This window comes from Balaenoptera acutorostrata, chromosome 1 (genome assembly GCF_949987535.1).
Source record: "Balaenoptera acutorostrata chromosome 1, mBalAcu1.1, whole genome shotgun sequence".
In the NCBI taxonomy this organism is placed as follows: Eukaryota; Metazoa; Chordata; class Mammalia; order Artiodactyla; family Balaenopteridae; genus Balaenoptera; species Balaenoptera acutorostrata.
Window position 1 is genome coordinate 194,880,907 of NC_080064.1, and position 21,858 is coordinate 194,902,764.

The 21,858-nt window shown below is 38.4% G+C and overlaps 1 protein-coding gene across 5 annotated transcripts in view; it reads left to right on the forward strand.

The window, feature by feature from the left end:
* PTPRC (protein tyrosine phosphatase receptor type C) overlaps positions 1 to 21,858 on the forward strand; it is a 126,277-nt gene that overhangs the window by 97,593 nt on the left and 6,826 nt on the right. For all 5 annotated transcript variants that reach the window (XM_057533301.1, XM_007167258.2, XM_028162725.2 and 2 more), the window contains 14 exons: positions 5,277 to 5,385; positions 5,994 to 6,028; positions 8,636 to 8,745; positions 9,315 to 9,405; positions 9,497 to 9,573; positions 11,014 to 11,050; positions 11,148 to 11,245; positions 11,965 to 12,090; positions 13,803 to 13,960; positions 14,174 to 14,309; positions 15,976 to 16,125; positions 19,182 to 19,272; positions 20,502 to 20,635; positions 21,721 to 21,855. In XM_057533301.1, coding sequence (XP_057389284.1) covers positions 5,277 to 5,385; positions 5,994 to 6,028; positions 8,636 to 8,745; positions 9,315 to 9,405; positions 9,497 to 9,573; positions 11,014 to 11,050; positions 11,148 to 11,245; positions 11,965 to 12,090; positions 13,803 to 13,960; positions 14,174 to 14,309; positions 15,976 to 16,125; positions 19,182 to 19,272; positions 20,502 to 20,635; positions 21,721 to 21,855 — 1,487 coding nt within the window. The remainder of the gene's footprint in view (positions 1 to 5,276; positions 5,386 to 5,993; positions 6,029 to 8,635; positions 8,746 to 9,314; positions 9,406 to 9,496; positions 9,574 to 11,013; positions 11,051 to 11,147; positions 11,246 to 11,964; positions 12,091 to 13,802; positions 13,961 to 14,173; positions 14,310 to 15,975; positions 16,126 to 19,181; positions 19,273 to 20,501; positions 20,636 to 21,720; positions 21,856 to 21,858) is intronic.

Genomic DNA, 21,858 nt, shown 5'->3' on the forward strand with positions numbered 1-21,858 from the left:
TTATTGGCCTTCGTGACCTGGAGACTTGTATCTCTGGGAAGTTTTCTTTGTTCCACTTTCTTTTTGCAGTCTTTTTGGTGCTCGTCTTAGTCACATTTTGGAATCATTAGTTGATGTATTATTTTGGCATCTGCCTTTTGTGTTAAGGGTTTCCTTGAGAGTTCCGTTCTCATTCTGGTCACAGTTACAGTGACACAGGGGAGAAGGTGATTAGAAGTTCTGTGGTCCTTAAGGGGCCGTATTGACTGAGGAGATTCTCTGTGCTGTTACCGATTTATTTTCTCCGGCATCATTCATAATCTCCAGAAATGAGTCCACAACTAGTCCTTGTCGTAGGGTGGAGGGTGTGGGATGGTCCCTCAGGGGAGGGCACAGGGCCAGTGTCCAACCATTCCACATGGAGACACTTGCTTTTCCCGCTTCACTTCTGTGCTGGGCCTCCTCCCTGCTCTACTCGGAGCCTGATTTTACCTCTAGACTCTTACCTCTTCCATTCAGTTTTTCCAAAGAGTAACCTTGTGTCTCCTCCCCGGTGTGTCTTTCAGGAGATGCCTGGTTTTTCTGTAAATAGACACTCGATTGTGCCATTTTGGTCTTTTGATTGGTTTCCACGTCCATGGCGCCTGGGAGCTTGAGGCCCAGGTGTTCTCGGGAAGGCGTGTGTCCCTTGTCACCACGTGCTTCTCTGGTTGTGACTTCCTTTCCTTTGTTTCCTACCTTCCAAAACTTGTCAAAACCTCTCAACCTCTGGCTCCCTGTCTCCCATCCTGTCTGCCATCATGGATCTTCGCCTCGGTCAGTGTTACAGGGGCTCCTAGAGAGAAGTGAGGAGAGCAAGTCTCAGGCCACGAGACGTATCTGAAGCCTTGGTTGTTCTATTATCAATACGTTCATGCAGGCACATGTGATGCTACGTCATGTTTCTATAGAACCAACAGCCCTAATTAATTGCTGTGGATTGCAATGCTCACTCAACACCATTTGGTGCCTTCTTTTGCAAAATGTCTAGTATGTGCTGCTGGCCTTCTCTATACAGGCATCCTCACAACACCTTTCTGAAGAAGATCAAATCATTCCCATTTTATAGATGAGAAAATTTAAACTCGGATAATTTAATCAGTTTGCCCCGTGTTAAGAGTCAAAGAAATGCCAGAGCCAGGATGCAGACTCAGCTCTGACATCTGACAATCTCCATCTGAAGTTAATTTTCTATGTTCCTGTTTTTCTGAATTTCCAGTTAGAGACATCTGCAGCATGAGACACGCTGTTTGGGCAGCCGTTGGCCTGGCTGAGTCACTCCATCTTTCTGGTTGTAGGAGAAATGTCTCATGCTCAGGAAGTCTTCCACGGACCATATAGAAGATGGGTTCCCCTTACTTTCTTACCACTCTATTTTTTTTCCTTTAAATATAAGGAAAATATATAATTATTTTATTTACCTGTCTAGCCTTTGTTTTCCCCCAAAGATAGGGAAAATTCCCTCAGAACTGGTACCTTTTTATGCCCTATTTTCTGTCATATCCCTAGAGACCGTTGCAGTTTTAGGACACATAGCATTTGCTCAGTCAGTATGGGATGAAGACGGGTACCAATCAGTTAAGGCAACGATGGATGCTATAACAGATAAACCAATCAATTAAGGCAACGATGGATGCTATGACAGATAAACCAATCAATTAAGGCAACGATGGATGCTGTAACAGATAAACCAATCAATTAAGGCAACAATAGATGCTATAACAGATAAACCCCTAAATCCCAGTGAAGTAACAGAATAGACATTTATTTCTTACTCCACACCAATTGGGGATGTTTGTGGGCAGGTAGAAGGTGGGGTTCTGCTCCACACACTCATTGGAAACTCCAGGCTGACACAGGGGCTGACCTCTCCCACACGTGGCTTCTGAATTTGTGATGACAACCACCAGCCAGCCAGCACTTTGGAGAAGAGAGGAGGTGAAGGGTCTCTCCAGAGGGGGTAAGCACCAGACCCAGAAGAGGCTTATATGCCTTCTACCCTTATCTCAGTTACCTGGACACACTTAACAGCAAGGAAAGCTGGTCCAGAAGGAAGAGAAAAGAGGTGTGCTTAAGAGTCAGCCAGTGTCAGCCATGGGCAGGAAGGAAGGAAGCCAGGGAGGGGAGGAGGTGGTTGCTTCAGCCACACTAAACTATACGGACTGTCTCCAGGCAAAATCACAGGGAGGTAATGCTTTGTATTAGTTTTCTCTTGCTGTCCAACAAATTACTGCACGCTCTGTGGCTTTACACCACACCCGTTCATTAGCTCACAATTCCGTAGGTCAGAATTCCGGCTCCATGTGACCAGGTCTTCCGCTCAAAGCTGAAATCTAGATGTTGGCCAGAATGAGTTTTTATCTGGAGAATATGCAGAAAAACGCTTCCGAGGTCATTCCAGGTTGACGGAGTCCTGTTTCTTGCTGTTGTGGGACCGATGACCGGATTTCCTTGGGGACTGCAGACCAGGGCTTGCACTCAGCTCCCAGAGGCCCCTCACGTTCTTTCCACCTGGCTTCCTCCATCTTCAGGCCAGAGCAGTGTGTGGGATTCTGGCGCTTCAGATCTCTGACTTCTGCTTTTAAAGAACTCATGATTAGTTTGGGCTCACCCAGAACAATTTCCATATCTTCCAGTCGCAACGGACTCGACGCTTGAATTCTCTCTGCACAATCGCTTTGCAGCAGTACCTAGATTAGTATTTTCTGAGATAACCAGGACCTGGAAATCTTGGGCACCATATCTTGGAATTCTGCTCACCATATAGTTCCTTCAAAACACCCAGTCTTCTCAGCCTACCCGTGCCTAAAACATACCATTTCTGTATTGCCTTAGAAACATGACTGAAGAGGGTTGAATTTGTTTCCTCATTGAAAATAGTAAGAGCACTAAGGCTCTCCCTATCTTCGTGAACCATAGCCATGGTAGTGAACCCCGATGGACTGCCCCTTGGGTCCTCCACTCACTCTGTGCACAATGTCAATTCATAATCCATCATTATGGATTAACTATGAATCCATAATCCATAACCACTCTCTTGCAATTACTCTTGAATCCCTTGATCCTGTCAACCAAAACCCCTGATGTAACAGTTTTCTTCTTTCTCTTCTGCATCCTGATTTCCCCTCTGTGCTGGATGGGTCTCATCAAGATGCAGTTGTTAAAAACCAACAAAAAACAGCAACAATCACAATATTTCTTTTGACCCTATTTCCTCTTCGGCTGCCACCCTATTTCTCTGCCCCCCGAGCCTCCCAACAGTAAAGCTCATTTCATCCTATTTTGCTGGTGAGTCCCTTTGCAGTTTCCATCTTTCTCCTCCAACCTTTGAATACTGGAGTGTCTCAGGACTCAGTCTTGGGATTTCTTTCCTCTCTATCCAATTTTAATTTCCTGGTGAATTAGTCAATCTCATAGCTTTAAGTAACAGCTCTGTGTTGAAGACTCTCAAATTAATGTCGAGTCCCAGCCCCTTTCTCGCGAGATTTATGGTAGGAGAGCCTCAGATCTGCATATCCAGTTTCCTACTTGGCGCCTCCACTTGGGCATCTAATTGTTCTTTCAGACTCGCAAATCCAAAACTGAGCTTCTGTTCCCCTCAGAAGGCTGCTCCGCCCACAGCCTTCCTGATCTCCGTTCACTGTAGCACTGGATGACTACTTCCCCTAAGTCCAGAGCCATCAACCTCATCTGAACCACTGTCATATTTTGCCTGGGTTATGGCATTTTCAACAAGGGGTCGTAAGGATCTGTATAATGCACATGTCAGAGTTTATTACTCCTCTACTCAAAATCCTGCAAGTGCTACACATTTAACTCCAAAACCCGTGTAACTGGGAATTCCCTGGTGGTCCAGTGGTGAAGACTCTGTGCTATCACTGCTGCAGGCCTGGGTTCGAACCCTGCTTGGGGAACTAAGATCCTACAAGATACGCAGTGAAGCAAAAAACCAAACCAAAACAAAACAAAAAACAACAACAAAAAACCAATGTAACCTTAAAATGATTTACAAGGCCCTCCAACCTGACCCTCGCCCTCCGCCGACTCCTGGCCATATTCTCAAATGGCATCTCCTGCTGCCCATCCCTCTCTCCCTCCACTTCAGCCTCTCCGGATTCTGGATTCTTGCTGCTCCTTGGACACGGAGCATGTTCCTGTCTCCAGGCTCTCTCACCTGTGCCTAGAACAAGCATCCGCCAGTACCTCCTTAGCTAACTCCTTACCTTCCCAGTCTTTACCATCTTCCAACCTACTTTACCATTCGCTTACTTATTGTGTATATTCTTAACTGTCTGTCTTACATCCCAGAACATCAGTCCCATGAGGACAGGGGTCTTTGTCTGTTTTGTTCTCTGAGACATCTTAAGTACCTAAATCAGTGTTTGACACACACTAAAGACTCAAAATACTTTGTGTGAATTGTGAATAATTAGTACTGACTATGCTCCAGGCATGATGCTAAATGTTTACAGTGACTCAAACTCGTTTAGCCTCATTTTAGGAATTAGGGATGGAGACACAAAGATAATAAGGATTTGGGCCAATGTCCCAACTAAGAAGTGGTGGAGCTAAGTCTGGCTCCCTAATGCCTCTGTGGTACTTTACTGTACTTTCACTGTAGACGAACAGTATGACCTACTTATTCAGGGCAAAGGGTATTTCCAATACACTCTCTTTTCTCTGCCCTTCCTCCAAGAAAGGGTGTGATTTCACATTAAACCTTAGTGAAAATACATGTCAGGGTAAGTCTAATCTCAACTGTAGAATTAAATAATTTTGTCCCTTGGTTAACTGATTGTATACCTCAATGAGCAGGTTTATCTCTGTGGGGCAGAGACCTTTCGGATCCCCGTAAGAGGCTACCTACTTCTGCATGTAAAGTTAAACTATAGGAGGTTCTCTCTGAGAATTGTAACTAGATTACCTCTTCAATCCCTTCAAAATGGAGTGACTGAAAGAAAGAGAATTAAATCTAAATGATAGTATATCATAAAAGGACATTATTTGATAGGAAGGAAGAGAATTGCTCCTCAATGCTCTATCGCTCTTAAAATATGAAATGTTTTATTGGTTCTGAACAATATAGGCAAAATTTACAAAATCAGGAACGTATTGTCTTTGATCTCATTCTAAAAATTGTATTTTTTGAAAACTTCAAAAGAAATGAAAATGTTAAAATGTAAGGTGATTTTTTTCAAAGAATCCAGCAAAATATTTGACATAATCAGCTCTCTTTATGTGTTCTTTTTCATTTCTAGATAATTCTAATGCACTGATCATATTTCTGGTATTTCTGATTATTGTGACATCAATAGCCCTGCTTATTGTTCTCTATAAAATCTATGATCTGCAAAAGAAAAGATCCAGGTAAGAATTGATTTTAAGATGAAAAAATAATAATAGTAGTAATAATGATGAAAACCCATCTATGAGGCCAGTTTGGAACCAATTAAGTGAAAAATGTGAATTCAGAGATGACAGCACGAAGTCCAGGATATCACTGACCTTTTGATGAAAGACTTTCACATGGTCTTATTGTTTTATATTAAATATTAATATTTTCTACATTCACTAATAATTGGACGGATTTCTTTTAATAATAACCAATGAAAAGAATGTGTCTTTTCTTTTAGTACAAAGTGGTCAGAGAGATCTAGAAATGACAAAGGAGAGAAGTATCTAGGGAAGGATATGCATTCCTCTGTCCAGGAACAACTACATTTTATGAAAACCAAGAGGTTCCAAATAAAATAATGTGGTCAGTTATCCGAGTTTGACTGACCACCCGTGATTGGTTTCTTCCTCCCCACTTTTTCTCCCCCCCATCATCCCCTCCCATCCCCTGCCCTTTTCCTTTTTGTCTTCCCCACCTCCACTCCCTCCTTCCTTCAAGACATTCATTAAACATAAATTGATTGCCAACTGAATTCTATGTTTCTTAAGAGTATGCAAACTTACATTTCTTATTTTCACAGCAATTTAGATGAACAGCAGGAACTTGTTGAAAGGGGTAAGTATGCACATTTTTTACTGGTGATTATCCCCTTCCCATTTGAATCTACTCATTTGAAATAAGAATTCAATATTTTAAAAAAATCTAACCTGGACTTCCGCTGTGGATACAATGATGAAACGTAAGTTATATATTTATTCAACCAGCAAGGATCTATGCATTTCCCAGAGTATGCCAAATATTGTGCCAGCACTGAAAATACATCAGTGACAGGCCACAGACTCTGCTTTTAAAGGTTTAGAATCAACAGAGGAAGAGAGACATGTGGACAAATATGACAGATTTGATAGATACCATCGTCGTGGACTGTGTGTGGTTCTATAGAAAGATGGAAGATGGAAAACTGCTTGTGGAGAAGGCAGGAATCTGGGTCTTCTAAGATTGTGGGGAAACATTAGACCAACAAATGAGGAAGGAGCAGGTGGAAAGCCACACAAATGAGGAGTGCAAGTGTATTCACGTCCCTGCAAGGGTGGGACACTGGCTGTCCCCACTAAAGGCACATTGATGGACGTGACAAAAGATTGCAATTTGACTTAGGAAATGAAAACATATTCCATTTTTCTCTCTTTTTAAAAACTTTTACAGTACTTCTTTCATTTCTCTTTAAAAATGTGATTTTTGATCCATTTAAAGGGCAGGAGATAAAGAAGTTGAAAACATATTTATAATATAGGAAATGGTTTGTTTTTTTCATACTCAAGACAGGAAACATTTCAGAACTCCTCTATGTGGTTTTAATTTGTCTCGGAAGGGTTTCCCTCTGCCAGGGCAGGTCCCAAATCCATAAGCAGAAGCTTTTGGGCAGGTTTCTTGGAGCTCCCCAATAGGCTTTATTTTCCATTGCAGAGTCTTCCTGCCACTGTATTTTATATTCCGCTTGTTTGTTAATCTTCCTCCCTTGTCTAGAATGTGGGCTCTGGGACGGCAGAGAGGCTTTACTTTCCCATTTAGTGCTTTATCCCCAGTACCTGGGTGGGCATGTGGATTCAATACGTGTCAATGAATAAATTAAAGTGGAAGATAAAGTGTCCCAAGGGTTAGTTTTTATAGGTGGGCTGAGGGATGGATGAAGATCACAAGAGTGACAGGCACCTAAGACAGGAGGGGGACCATTGCCAGGGGTCAAGGAGCATTTATCTCAAAGTTGACGCTGATTGCTCCTTGGAGTGGTCAGAACTTACCCGAACTCCATAAAACCCCGAAGGTGGCCCTAGGTCAGAATGAATGAATGCCGGAAATCTCCAACCACCCAAAGAAGCAACCGTACATGGACAGTTTGATTGTTATGTTTGGATAGAAAATTTCCATGGACAAAAAGATAAATGTACAACCCTAATGGACATCTTCTTTCTTCATCTAATAAATAGGGGAAATTAACATGAATACTGAAAAAATACTGTCAGATATACCTGGGATAGTAGGAGTTGTTTCAGTATTCATATGCACTTACAGCTATTTACATCAGTATGTATTTTGTTCTTTAGTAAGTTATTTCACAAGCCTAGCATATAAAGAGTTTCTCTCTGGTGGCATAAAATATTAACACAATCTGTTCACAGTCAACTGTAGAGATTATCACATTAAGATGAGTCCTGGGTATAGAGTATTCATCATATTCTCTTATTTATATGTTTACAGTATTTCACAAGTTAAAGTAGATACAATAAAAAGAAAAAATTACAATATAGATGAGTATTGTAATTGTCATAAAATGCTTTAAATCCAACAAAAAATGTAGATATCCTCACAGTGGCAATATTTGGTCTGGAATCTGTTCGTAGATAGAAAATGAGGAAGGACATTCTATGTAGAGAGAACAGTGTGTGCAGAAACATGAGGACAAGAAAGTGTGTGATGCACTTGGAGAACATTCACGCCTAAGATGTAAAGCAAGTGTAGGAAACAGTGTGGTTGAGATGGGTCAAGAGAGATGATAAAAAGGCATCATATATCACATTAGACATTGAAACTTTAGCCTTTAGGCTATGGGGCACAAACAATAGTGTGAGATTTTTTTTCAACAAGCAGAGCTGCATGCTTGTATTTATATTTCCGGATGAATTTGTGGCAGTTTAAAAGATATCAGGGTGGGGACAGGCTGGAGTCAGGGAGAGGAGTTGGGAAGATGTCCTTACGTGGATGAGGAGGAGTCCTGAGCGTGACCACAGGCAGAAAGGATGGAAAGTATGCGGTGACCTGTTGGATACGGGGACAGAGGGAGAAATCGTGGGTCACCTGAAAATTTCCATCTTGAATGACTTTGTGAATGGTGATCCTGTTTGCCAAGATTTGAGATGCTAGAATAAAGGGAAAATTACTTTGAATATCTTGACTTTGAGGTCCCTATGGAATAACTGGATGGAAAATGTGAGAATAAGAGGGAAAGATTAATACAAAGTCCAGAAGGGGGCTGGAGCCCAAGATTTAGACGTCATAGGTTTACAGGTGAATCTTTATGTGTGAGTGAGAATTTCCAGGTGGAATGTGTGCGAGAAGGAAAGACGCTAAGGACTGAATCCAAGGTATATATTTAACGAAATTTGCATGAACAAGGGAAAGAGAGACATTAACACTAGTCGTGAATCTTTACTACGTTTAAAGATGATGAGAGGCAACTGATGAATGTGGAGCCCATCCATGCAGATGTTTTGTTGGAAACTTACAAGAGGAAGATCGCTGATGAAGGGAGGCTCTTCCTGGCTGAATTCCAGGTGTGTGCTCTTCTCGATACGTGATGAGAAAGTTTACTCTGTTATCAACGTAATTCACCTTAAATGTCTTGTATAACCATTTGCCTTGATAGTTTATCCCACGTAATAGTGCAACGGAGTCAAAGCAGCTATTTATTAGCAGATATTTGCAGACCAGAAGAGTGACTCATTGTCATAAAACTAGTCAACATTTCAAGATAATGCTGCCTCATTGTATGAATACTAGTTATGAAGCTGTATCTCGAAACGCATTTGGCTGATTTTGTCCTTATGCTCTAGGTAATCATCCAAGTGTGTTTTTCAGTGAATTTTAAAGTGGCAGAGCAATAACTGCTAAATTTGCTCTCCCTCATGGGATTTATTCTCCAAGTAGCCTATCATTCATTTTTCTTAAAGAGTGTTTTTTGCATAATTCCTAATAATGTTCATTTCAATTACCATATGCAACTTGTTCATTGGTGTAAGGGAAATACGTTCCAGGAGGTGTCATTTGCTCAAAAGGATAAGCGGCAAGGGGAAATGGTTTTTCTTGAATCTGCTGTGACCCAAAGGATCTTTGTGCCTTTCAGAGCATTCCGAGGGTATTCGGCAAGTTTTCTATCAAGGATGCTCGAAAACCCTTTAACCAGAATAAAAACCGCTACGTTGACATCCTTCCTTGTAAGTGCTCGTCGAGAACTGGATTTCCATACATTTAGGCTACTTGATTATTCATGATTTCACTTATTTAATATTTCTTTTCTTTGAACAGATGATTATAACCGTGTTGAACTCTCTGACATAAACGGAGATGCAGGGTCCAACTATATCAATGCCAGCTATATTGATGTGAGTAAAAATTGCATAACAGCCAGATGGTTTTATATCTTCATCATTTTGTCACTGACCATTTTCATTTTTCTGGTATCTATGCATTCTGTTCAGCTCCTTCTTTGTCATGGCAAATTTTTATTTGTTTAAAATTTTATTGGAGTATAGTGGATTTACACTGTTGTGTTAGTTTCAGGTGTACAGCAAAGTGAATCAGTTATACATATACATATATCCTCTCATGGAAAATTTTTAGAAATATTATTTGAAATGACTTGAAGGAAGCTCATAAATGCCATTGATATAAACAACAAAATCACTAATATTTGCAAGAATAGTTATTTATTATTTGTTATTGGTGCTAGGTAATATAGGATTTTTCTTTCCAAACAGAATGATAACTAAGAATTAAAATACTCTTGTACCTGTTATACGCTGGATATTATCTAAATTATCTATGTGTGTATTTCTCATAAGAGCCCCGTCTTTGCCCCTCACCATAGAGATGAGGACTGGGAGGCCCTGGTTAATTTGTTACTTTTGCCCTTTTTCTTTTTTATTTATTTATTAATTTTTGTTTTTAGTAAATTTATTTATTTATTATTTTTGGCTGTGTTGGGTCTTCATTGCTGCACGCGGGCTTTCTCTAGTTGCGGCCAGCAGGGGCTACTCTTCGTTGTGTTGCGCGGGCTTCTCATTGCAGTGGCTTCTCCTGTTGTGGAGCACGGGCTCTAGGCTCATGGGCTTCAGTAGTTTTGGCTCACGGGCTCAGTAGTTGTGGCTCACAGGTTCTAGAGCACAGGCTCAGTAGTTGTGGCTCACAGGTTCTAGAGCACAGGCTCAGTAGTTGTGGTGCACGGGCTTATTTGCTCTGCAGCATGTGGGATCTTCCCAGCAGGACTCGAACCTGTGTCCCCTGAACTGGCAGGCGGATTCTTAACCACTGCGCCACCAGGGAATTCCCTGCCCTTTTTCAATTAGTAACAGTCTGAGGATATAGTGCATGGTTAATTTATCTAAAATGTTTTAAAATGTTATTTATTAAACAATTGTTCAGTACGTAATGCATTACACGAATTAAAAAAAAAATTAAGCAGTATAAAAACACAGAGAGACTTAAAAAAAATTCCTCCCACCCAATCCACCATCTACCCAGTGCCTCCACCTACCTTAAAAGGTAACCTCTATGTTGTTTCCTATCTATCCAGCGGGAGTTTTTTAATACACAAACAAGAAAACACCAACATTTGTTACCCCCTCCTTTATCCAAAAATGTTAATGTAACACAGTTAACTGCCATTGAGTGAATAAAACCCCACTTTTAATTTGAAACTGCCCAGGGAAATACACAATCAAGAAATGGCAGATCTAAGGCAACTTCCCTATCTCACACTTTTGCATGTAAATGGATAACTGAGCACTCAGTAAATGATATACCTCTGTGTGTGTTTTGAACAGGGTTTCAAAGAACCCAGGAAATACATTGCTGCACAAGGTAATTTCTCTGAGAGTCCAACATTCTTTTTGAAAAATTGTTTTATAGCACTTTTAAGAAGATATTTCTTACCAGTTTTTATTTGTTTACCCCCTAGGTCCCAGGGATGAAACTGTTGATGATTTCTGGAGGATGATCTGGGAACAGAAAGCCACAGTTATTGTCATGGTCACTCGATGTGAAGAAGGGAACAAGGTAAGGACCCAGGAGGTTCAGAGGGTGAAGGTCCAGGACTCACAGGGTGGAGGCTGGATGTTAGGAAAAGACAGTGTTGAATTGCATTTTGAAAAGGCACATATGTATGTGCTTGATGACAAAACAGACCATTCTCTGTTTGAATCAGTATAACACTTGATTTAAAATTTCATGCTTGTAGAAAAATTAAATATGCACATATATAAATATTTGTATATAAGTATAAAATTTAAATGTTTCTGCTTCATTGCTGGACTCCTATGTGATTCCTAGTTTGTTGCAGTATTATTTTAAGTTCAGTACACTTCTGTGGGCTGATTTCACAAGTACTTGTGAACGCTTGAAACACACAGACCTTGGGCAGATAGATGAAAATTCATGTAATGTGACTTTAGGAAGCGTGAAAGCCTCCCCATCCTCCAGCCTGAAATTAACCACACGCAACCTCATCATTTCTGCTGACCACCAAGCACGTCCCCATTTAATATGCAGCTAAGCCTGGGAAGATCATCCTTCTTCCGCTGGGTCGTATGAAGGAAATACTTCAGGGCGCTTAATGGGAAATGGAATACTTTCCAAGCATCGCAGTTTACAGGAGACTATAAAAATGTCTTGAGACTTTCAAAGAATACATTTTTGTTTCTTTTGTTTTACAATGAATGTTTAACAAATCCATTTACATGAAAAACTGGACTCATTAATGATTTTTTAAAATATAGAACAAGTGTGCATTATACTGGCCGTCGATGGAAGAGGGCAGCCGGGTTTTTGGAGATGTGATTGTAGAGATCAATGAGCACAAAAGATGCCCGGATTACATCATTCAGAAGTTGACCATTGCAAATGTGAGTTTGCTTTATGACATAATTTTAATTTTCATACTGTTTGTCTAAAAATATAATTATGGAATATTAAATGTGAGACATTGAAATATATCTGAAAAATTATTTTTTAATGAACTGCAGGAGGAAGAGTTGGGTTAGAACAATAATACAAGCAAACAGGGTCAAGTTAAGTCACTAGTGAAAATAGTGTTTGTCCACATCACATCAAAAGTGTTTATAATGCTGTGACCCTTGAAGTATAAAGAGCTCATCAATTGTGTTAAATGAATGACTGAATTATTGAATGAATGATAAAATGGTCCCTCGTCTCAATGGGTTTATTACCATTATGGAAAATATATACAAATGGCACAGAGATTACTGTAAGAAGTCTAAAGTTCTAACTCTGTAGGTGAGATAAAATGTTTAGTTCAGAAAAGAAAATTGTCAGTGTGGCCTTAAATAATACTTAAAATGGTGGTCTTCTCATATATTATATGATTCTGCTCATATGAAAAGTCTAGAATAGTCAAATTTATAGAGACAGAAAGTTGGTTAGTGATTGCTTGGGACTGAGGTGTGTGGAGCAGGAATAGAGGTGAATGCCAATCTGTACGGCTTTCTTTCTGGGCATGAAAATGCCCTATAATTAGACAGTGGTGATGATTTCACAACTCTGTGAATATAAAGAAAACATTTACACTTTAAAGAAATGTGAAAATATCTTAATAAAGATGTTAAAAAATGGAAGCCTTTATAGATAAGATTGAAATTTTCTCTGAATTCCATTTATTGGAGGTTTTCTCAGTAATCTAAATTGTATTTCCATATGATCCAGATACATTTTGTGAAAGAAAAAAATACCAGTTGCCTATTTCTCCCAAGGCCTTCTAAGGCCCCGTGGCATCACTAACAACTATGCCCTTGGAAGGCTGTGGGACAATCCCACCAGTGGTTCATGGCCAAAGACATGATGCACTAAAGCCAGGAATGTAGAGGCCAATACCATTCTGGTTGTGTTGATTAGTCTGACATTACTATTCTTCATTAACTCAGTTATTTCCTATCTGAAAATTAAAACCAACCAAGTTTGTTTGTTTGTTTGTTTGTTTCTTCTATTATCTAAATGTAGGTAGTTCGTCTTCATACTTGGTCAGAGAATTATGAACTATGCATCTTCTAGTGCTTACCTTGAAACTGGGAGAGACATGAGCTCTAATCTGGAGCTGACTTCCCTCAGTTCTCTCTCTACAGTCGAGCTGACACTTCTAATATGAGAAATATAGCATTAATCAAATAATTAATCAGACTTTCTTCATATGACAATAGTCCTGTTTGTCTTCCTACCAAGCAGAAGTATTTCAAACAGCTGTGAGAATGGCTTTTACTTTGTATCTTTTCACAACCACTCACCAATCCCCTTGTTTTGTGTGTTTTTATTTTGTTTGTTTGTTTGTTTTTGGCTCGGCAGCATGAAAGTTCCTAGTGGTTTCAGCTACACTTAACCATATGTTACTTACCTTCCTGGTAAGTAATTGCTTACTGGTTGGTGCATGCCAGTCCTGCGTGATGTCTCAATTCCTAGTTATTCATTGGAAAGGAAAATGTAATCATGAATGAAAAAGAACTTGCACGAGGAGTTTTTTGTACTGTTCCTCCCTTCCATCTACTTATGTCCCATAGTTTGCTTTGAGAAAAAAATCATCTAAAAAAAAATATTATCCCCTGGCTAGAGAAAAGAAAAAGCAACTGGGAGAGCAGTGACCCACATTCAGTTCACCAGCTGGCCAGACCATGGGGTCCCCGAAGACCCTCACCTGCTCCTCAAGCTGCGCAGGAGAGTGAATGCTTTCAGCAACTTCTTCAGTGGCCCCGTCGTGGTACACTGCAGGTAAATAAAGACCTCCACCAAAAGCACCAGGGCTGTTCAAATTTTCACTCCTTGGGGTGTTAGGGCCACCCTCCTCTTTGGCAATTGCTACTTTGAGAAACAATCTATGAGGAGAAAATGACATTGTTTTCTCTGCTTCACCCTTGCTGGCTTTTCCATTCATTTTCCTGCCATGATCGATCATACCTTCAACCTTTTCATTTGTTTTGTCAGTGCTGGTGTTGGACGCACAGGCACCTATATTGGAATTGACGCCATGTTAGAAGGCCTGGAGGCGGAGAGCAAGGTGGATGTCTATGGCTATGTCGTCAAGCTAAGGCGACAGAGGTGCCTGATGGTTCAGGTGGAGGTATGTTTCAGGCTGCAGTCACTATCCTCACTTTTGCCTTTTGGCTTAAATCTTTTTGTGGTGGGAGTAGTGATCTTAAAGGAAATCCAAATTCTTCTCAACCTCGAACAGTGGGTGAAAATTGTTTTCTTTTAATTTCCTGAAAACTAAAGCACCAATTGCAGTTAGAAGCATTTTGCATTAGTGGCTGAGAGTACTGTGGAAGGAGGATGACTATAAAATGTATTTAAAAAAATAATGAAATAGCACTTACACATATCAGATTGGGAAAAATTTTTAAATGCCAAAACCAAGTTTGGCAGCATCTCATAAAATTAAAACTGGGGAGACAAGAATAGGACAGTACAGTGGTTAAGAGCCTGGTTTTGGGAACTAGATGTAGTAGTTTCAAATCGTGCTTGTTATTCTTAATACTGTGCACCATTTTACCAGTGTTTAATGTCCCTGTGCCTCAGTTAAGTCATATGTAAAATGGAGATAATGATAGTATTTACCTTACAAAGTTAAGACACAAAGGGTAACCCAAGTAAGCACTTAGAAAGTCCCTGGAAGATGCATGTAGTCAGTAATTGTAAGTGATGGTTATTATCAAAATTGTCTGCATTTGACCCAGCAATTCTACATGTATGTATATAACAGAGAGAAGCATTTGCAAATGTGTGCAACTAGAAACATGTTCAAGAATGTTCATTGTGTTCAGGACTGTTAGAATAACAAAAAAATGGAAAACCTTAAATATATATCAATATGGGAATAAGCAAACAGAATGTGGACATATGGACCCTTTGTAAACACATGCTCTGCTGCGATTGATAGGAATAATCTAGGTCTGTAGCTCTCTGTGTAGGTAGATGCTCAGATGAAAACAATGAGTGAATATAGTCACCAGATGAAACGTATGCAATTCAATTTATGTCATTGTTAAGAAAGGACACAGAAATGTACAATGTTATAAATACATAGATATTAGTGCAGAAGTATTAAAAGAGATCATACACGAGAAAAAAAAAAGAAATTATTTCCTGTGGAAAAACACAGTAGAGTGGAAGGATACTACAGCCGAACTCAGGAGACTAGAGGTGGTGTTAAAGAGGCTTGAATTTTATCAGAAATATGTCATTTATTTAAAAATGGTGGATTCAAATATGATAAAAGGTTAGGAGTTGTTAAATATGGATTTGGCCTAGTGTGCTTTTTAGAATAATTTTCTCTATTAAAAGGTTCTAGGAAACTCTTTTAAAAAATGTGTTCTATGGAATATCAACCCGCTTTTTTCTTTCTCAGATATAGTGTGAAACTTATTATAGTTTTATATATTAGTAATTTAACTTACTGACTCAATACTAGTCACAGAAGGAAGTAACAGATAATGTTTTTTAACTGTTAGGAATGAGATATAAGTTATGCCCTACCTTGTGGATGCCTCATCTATTTACCAAGCTTTTTTTTTTTTTTCTGGAAAAAAAATCTGAGATGGAATTTGTTTATATCCCAGAGAACCATGAGAGCTAACTTCCAGATTGTTTAAATGTTACAGATATCAGTTTTCTTTTCCATACCTTGTCTCCATATGAGCAAAATTATGGGAATGTAGAATTTATTTAAATGTGATTTATAGGACTTTAAGTTATCAATTAATTATGTATATTCTTCTTTGAAATTGTAGGCACAGTACATCTTGATCCATCAGGCCTTGGTGGAATACAATCAGTTTGGAGAAACAGAAGTGAGCTTGTCTGAGTTACATCCATATCTGTCTAACATGAAGAAAAGAGATCCACCCAGTGAGCCTTCCCCACTGGAGGCTGAATTCCAGGTAACAATAGTGATGACAAGAGCACCGTTACCAATAACTTGAACCTCTATCTCTTTTCCAGTGCTGTCCTATGCACTTGACATAGTTCTTGTATTTGGGCTTTGCCATGAAATGGAGCACAGATGAGAGAACTAAGACACGCAGAGTTTAAGAGAAATGCCTGAAAGCACACAGCTATTCCATAGGAAACTTGTTGAAACCAAGAAATCTGATTCTACAGCCAACATTTCAACCATTCTTCATTAAGCTGGTATAAAATAAAGTGTCAAAATAATAGTATATGGCCACAAAATTGGCCCGCCAAAGGCAACGTAGCATCTCACCTTTAAAAACTACATCTGGTTTTGGTTTGTAAAGGAAATAGTTAGAGGAGTTTATGACTACTTAGGAACATGAACTGGCTGGAGCTGGTAGACAGAAACTAAAGGATAAATATGTGTGTCCTAAGCTATTTATCAGGCAGTTACTCTGAACACTAACCTAGGATGTAGCTCACTGTGATTTCAGAGAGTTGGCATAGCTATCTCCAAATTGCTCAGTTGTCAAAAAAATGTTTTGTAACTTTTCTCTTTCACCTATGATTTTCAGTTTATTGAATCTTTCCGTAAACTACCAAACAGGTCAATTCAGAGAGTTTCACGACAAGACCACAAATGTGCTTTTAATCAGATGCAGAATTGTTTAACGTTTTGGATCAGAGTGGGACTGGGGTGGGAGTGGAGCTTGAGATAATCACCGTGATGGAAAAGCTAGTAGGCTACCGGTACGGTCTTCAATAGAGGGGTGTTTTCTTATTCTTGCTCTTTTAGCTGATAAATTGACCGCCTTTAATACACTAACCCCACTATACTGCATATAGACAGACACTGTTTAAAACACTTATACATTTAATTTAAACATTCATATGTAAGGTCACTTAAAAAAAAGGGTAAATTCTTTGGCTGAACAAATATGATTAAGTCTGTGCTCTGTACTGAGTACAATTCTAGGCACAAGAATCAAAGTGATTTGTATGTGGACATGGGGAGTGAGTGTGATCCAGACAGGTAGTGACCACAGCTCTCATAGAAACAGTGAAATTATTCCATCTAAGCAGAAAGGGAGACAGAAAGTGAGGGTAGAGATGGAGGTTGGTTGGTAGATTAGTGACGGGAAGTCGAGGCAGTTCTTGTCTAATTGCCTTATTTTTCTCAAGAGAATACAAAGTAAGATCATTGGTTGGGAGTCTGGGGGGACAGAATTGAATAGGGCAAAGAAGGCCTTGTGCTTGAGAAAGAGAAAAGCATGTGAAATAGTTCTATCAAAGTAAGAAAGCAATCTCCCAGGAAAAGGTGGTAGGGGTGCCAGAATTACTGTTGGATCTTTTGAAATTTATGGTCATGAAATTAAAGAGAGCCAGTCAGTTTTTTGTTTTGTTTTGTTTTTGTTTCCTACAGTAACATTGGGGTTAGAGCTGTGTATAGTTGGGTTAAATCCATCTAGAATTTTTTAAAGTGAATAATTGAAAGTTGGGAGGCAAAGCCTCTAAGGGTGTTTGCAAATGAATGATATAGTATGGACGATAAAGAGCGTATTGGCCACAGAAAGACATGAGGGAAAAAGGGAAAGGAGTAAAAACAATATGATAAAGGTTTTCATAGGATTGCAGATTCCTGGATTGGAGGTACTAGAATAAATGACTAGGAAGAATAGAGGTAATTTTCCATAGGAAGGATGGTTGAAGTCATAATTTTTAAAGTGATGCAATCTTTGGAATGAAATCTACCTACAAAAGTGGAGTGGGGAATGTGGATGTCTGAAGAGAGGAGGAATATTATAGGAGGTGAAGAGGCTAAGAAATGAAGAGGCTCGAGTGTGATTTGAAACAAGGTTCCATATTTAGTTTGAAAGAAGTCACCATAGTTTTCGAAACATTTATATACAATACATATTCACACATACCTATATATACACACACATATATGTGTATAATGTGTGTGTATAATCTTCCTGAACTTTGTATGATGAGCTCTCTCAGTTTAGGCTATTCATCCACTTGAAAAATATTTATTTAAGTTATTTATTGGGAAGAGAAGACTGCAGGCAGGGAGATCTTCCAGTAGAGATTGACCAGTACACAGATATCTAAAGGGTGAGTAGAGGTTAGCAGAGTGAGAAAAAGGGACAAGGATAGTCCAGGAAGAAAACACACCTGAGAATCTGCCAAGAGTTAAAGGACAGCTTAGCGCCTTCCAAGGCTGGGGGAAGTAGGTTTGGCTGCAGTGCAGAGGGTCCCAGCAGGAGGTGAGGCTGCAGAAACAGTCAAGGGCATCTCCCGACAGGCTTTCCGTGGGATGCTGGATCCTTCCTAACAAAGATGGGGAGCTGCCAAGAACCTGAGGGGGGACCTGCTCTGTTTTGTGTTTTAGAAGGATTAGAGAAAGTGAGATTGAAGATAAAGAGGCCAGTGAAAAAACTGCTGATGTTTTCAAGTGAGAAATGAAAGCAGATTGGACTAAGTAGGAAGAGAGAAAAGCAGAAGGATCTGAAAGCTCCACCCGGAGAAATGATAGGTCTTGTCGACTGATTAGCTACGGCGAGGGAGAGGGAGAGAGTCTGGAGGGCTTAAAGAAATGAGGTATTGATTATTTGAAACGTGAGCCTAGTCTTTGGCAAATGCTTCATCTGGAGAATTTACTTTGGATCATTTAAAATAATTTACCATTGCTTTTGCAATATGGAGAAAAATCAACATCTATGCGGTGCTTTCAACTTATACAAGAATAAACCATACTATTTTGCTATCCAGCACCTCTTAACCGGGAAACACATTCTGTTATATAATTGTATATGTTCAAATTCGCCATGTCAAAGTACTTAATACCTGAGCAATTATAAAGAAAAATTCAGAGGCAAACTTAAAAATTGTGCCCTTAGGGAAGGTATGCAAATTTCACAAAACCTGGTGAAATTCTTTTCTTTAGGGAGCATCAATAATAAACTACAATAATAAACTAAGCCAATACATAAATTTTTAAAGGAGTTTTCCTTTCTGTTTTTTTTTTTTTCCCCCTCAGAGACTTCCTTCATATAGGAGCTGGAGGATACAGCACATTGGGAATCAAGAAGAAAATAAGAGTAAAAACAGGAATTCTAACATCATTCCATGTATGCAGCTTATTTTATTTTTTGTATCAGATAAAGTGAAGCTCTCTTTTGAATTTGTTTAATGTGAGACACACACACAAACCATTTGGAAGCAAGTTTTCAACATTTGCTTGACAGTAGAGAATAGTTATAGGCTATTTGAATTTTAGTTGTAGCAAATAAATTGAACCCCAGACATTTACAATGGACTTTGGAGGACAGACAATATTCTGTGTTTTCTTTGTACCAATTAGTTCAGAAATGGGTTTTCAGAAAGATGTAACCTCTGAATCTGGGGGAAAAAAAGCCAAGTCCTCTTTACCGGTTTTCTCTCATCTTCAGTTTATTGCAGTTATTTACTCCAGGGTAATTGTTAAATAGCAAAATTACATCCTTTTATTCCCTTTATGTTTTCTGTTTATCCCTTCCTTACACCAAGGAGGTTAAAAGTAGATGGGAAATATACTATAAATCATCAAATTTAACAGATCAAAATAAGCATCATTTTCAAGACTCGAATTTTGTTACTTAAGTATATTGATAGGACCACACCTGGTACAACTATAATTTTATTCAGTTGCCTACACTAAAACTAGCATGGAGAAAATATAAACCAAGGTAATAAGCTGAACAACCAAATAAATCGAATCAATGCATGGCTGACCTAGTTAATTACTGAAGAGGTCCTTATGAATATAGTTTAAACTATGGAATTGATGGTGATGTAGCTAATCAGATCATTTGATCAGGTTATTATAAATGAAAGAAATTGAGAAACAGTGAGAAATTATGGACTAAATACTGTTCTTGTTGAAATAATTATCTGAGATACCCATTTAATTAAGATTGTTAATTGAATGTTAATATGATATAATTGAGAAATTAGGTTTTTACTTAAGCTATGTATTTTATTAACATATATGTATTTTTAAAATTTTTATCCATCAGAATGATGATATTCCATGGAAATCTAAAGTATATGTATCAAAGATTGCATAATTGTATGGAACATTATGACATAGAGTTATGGCCTATATTTTTTCCTGGAACTTTCTTGGGATCTTCTTTCTATTAGCTTTTAAAAAATAATTTGTTAATCAATAAAAATGGAGCAGGATCTCATTCCTTGTAGATCAATACATGTACATCATGTAATCTGTCACTTCTAAGTGACTTTCTAATTTCCACGTGACGATCAAGCACGGATTAGGCCTTTAAAGGAAGACTGACTGCTACTTTGTTTTGCGTAGATGACTTTAACAGAGTAACACTTAAACATGAACTGGAGATGAGCAAGGAGAGTGAGCACGACTCAGATGAGTCCTCTGACGATGAGAGTGACTCGGAGGAGACGAGCAAATACATCAATGCCTCCTTTGTAATGGTAGGTCCTTATGCTTCCAAAACCCAAGGTCCGACTCTAAAAAATGTATGTATGTTATTATGGCCATGCATTAAGTGATTCTATAAAAGAATGATGAGCTTGACCATAACTATGTATTGATTGACATGAGAGTTTCCACTTTTAATGCTATATCTTAACTTATTGCAACACTCAGACGTTAAAACCTAATGAGTCGATACAAAACAAAACAATGCTATTAGTTACAGTTTATGGCAAATATGACTATAATATAATTTGAAAAATAATGACCTTTCAGCAAAAGCAAGTATTTGAAAATGTTTATACTTACTCATATACACAAATTGTAAGCAAACCCACATTTGCATATTTGTATAGTTAAAGACTTTTCATTCAGATTTTCTGAATATTTAAATGAGTCTGTGTCACATACCTTTTTTTTGATACACTGAGAATTCAAACAAGGAACTTTTAGTAATTCAGTAAATACTTTTTGCATGTACACTAAGTTGAATTTATTTCTTTTCCCAGTTTTCTTAAAATATTGATATGTATTCATAGAATATTAATTATAAGATAGCAGAAGAATATATAAACAAATTAGAGACATGATGAAGATAACTTGAAATGCTTATGCTTTTTTTCTTTTTACCATCACATTAAGCTTTCCAGTGGAAAAAATGATATTTTTGGAAGGAAAAATTTTTAGTTTTCTAAAATAATATCTTCTAAACTTGATTTCACACTATTAGCCAGGTATTGTCATTAACTAAGTAAATATCTTATATATACATATCACATTGTTTTTTGGACCTAAGAATCTTTTTTTTTTTTTTCACTTTTAAAAAGTTAAAGTATAGTTGCTTTACCATGTCATGTTAATTTCTGCCGTACAGCAAAGTGATTCATATATATATATATATAAAATCTTTTTTTATATGCTTTTCCACTATGGTTTATCACAGGATTGGACCTAAGCATCTTAATTTTAGGTAACAGCATTGATATCAAATTAAGTGACTGTAATTTCAAACGGTTATTTTAAGCATCCACTGTTCTCTCTCCAGCACAAGTAACTAAGTCTCACCTTTATTTTTTTTTTAAAGAGTTATTGGAAACCTGAAGTGATGATTGCAGCTCAGGGACCACTGAAAGAGACCATTGGTGACTTTTGGCAAATGATATTCCAAAGAAAAGTCAGGGTGATTGTTATGCTGACAGAGCTAAAGAATGGAGACCAGGTT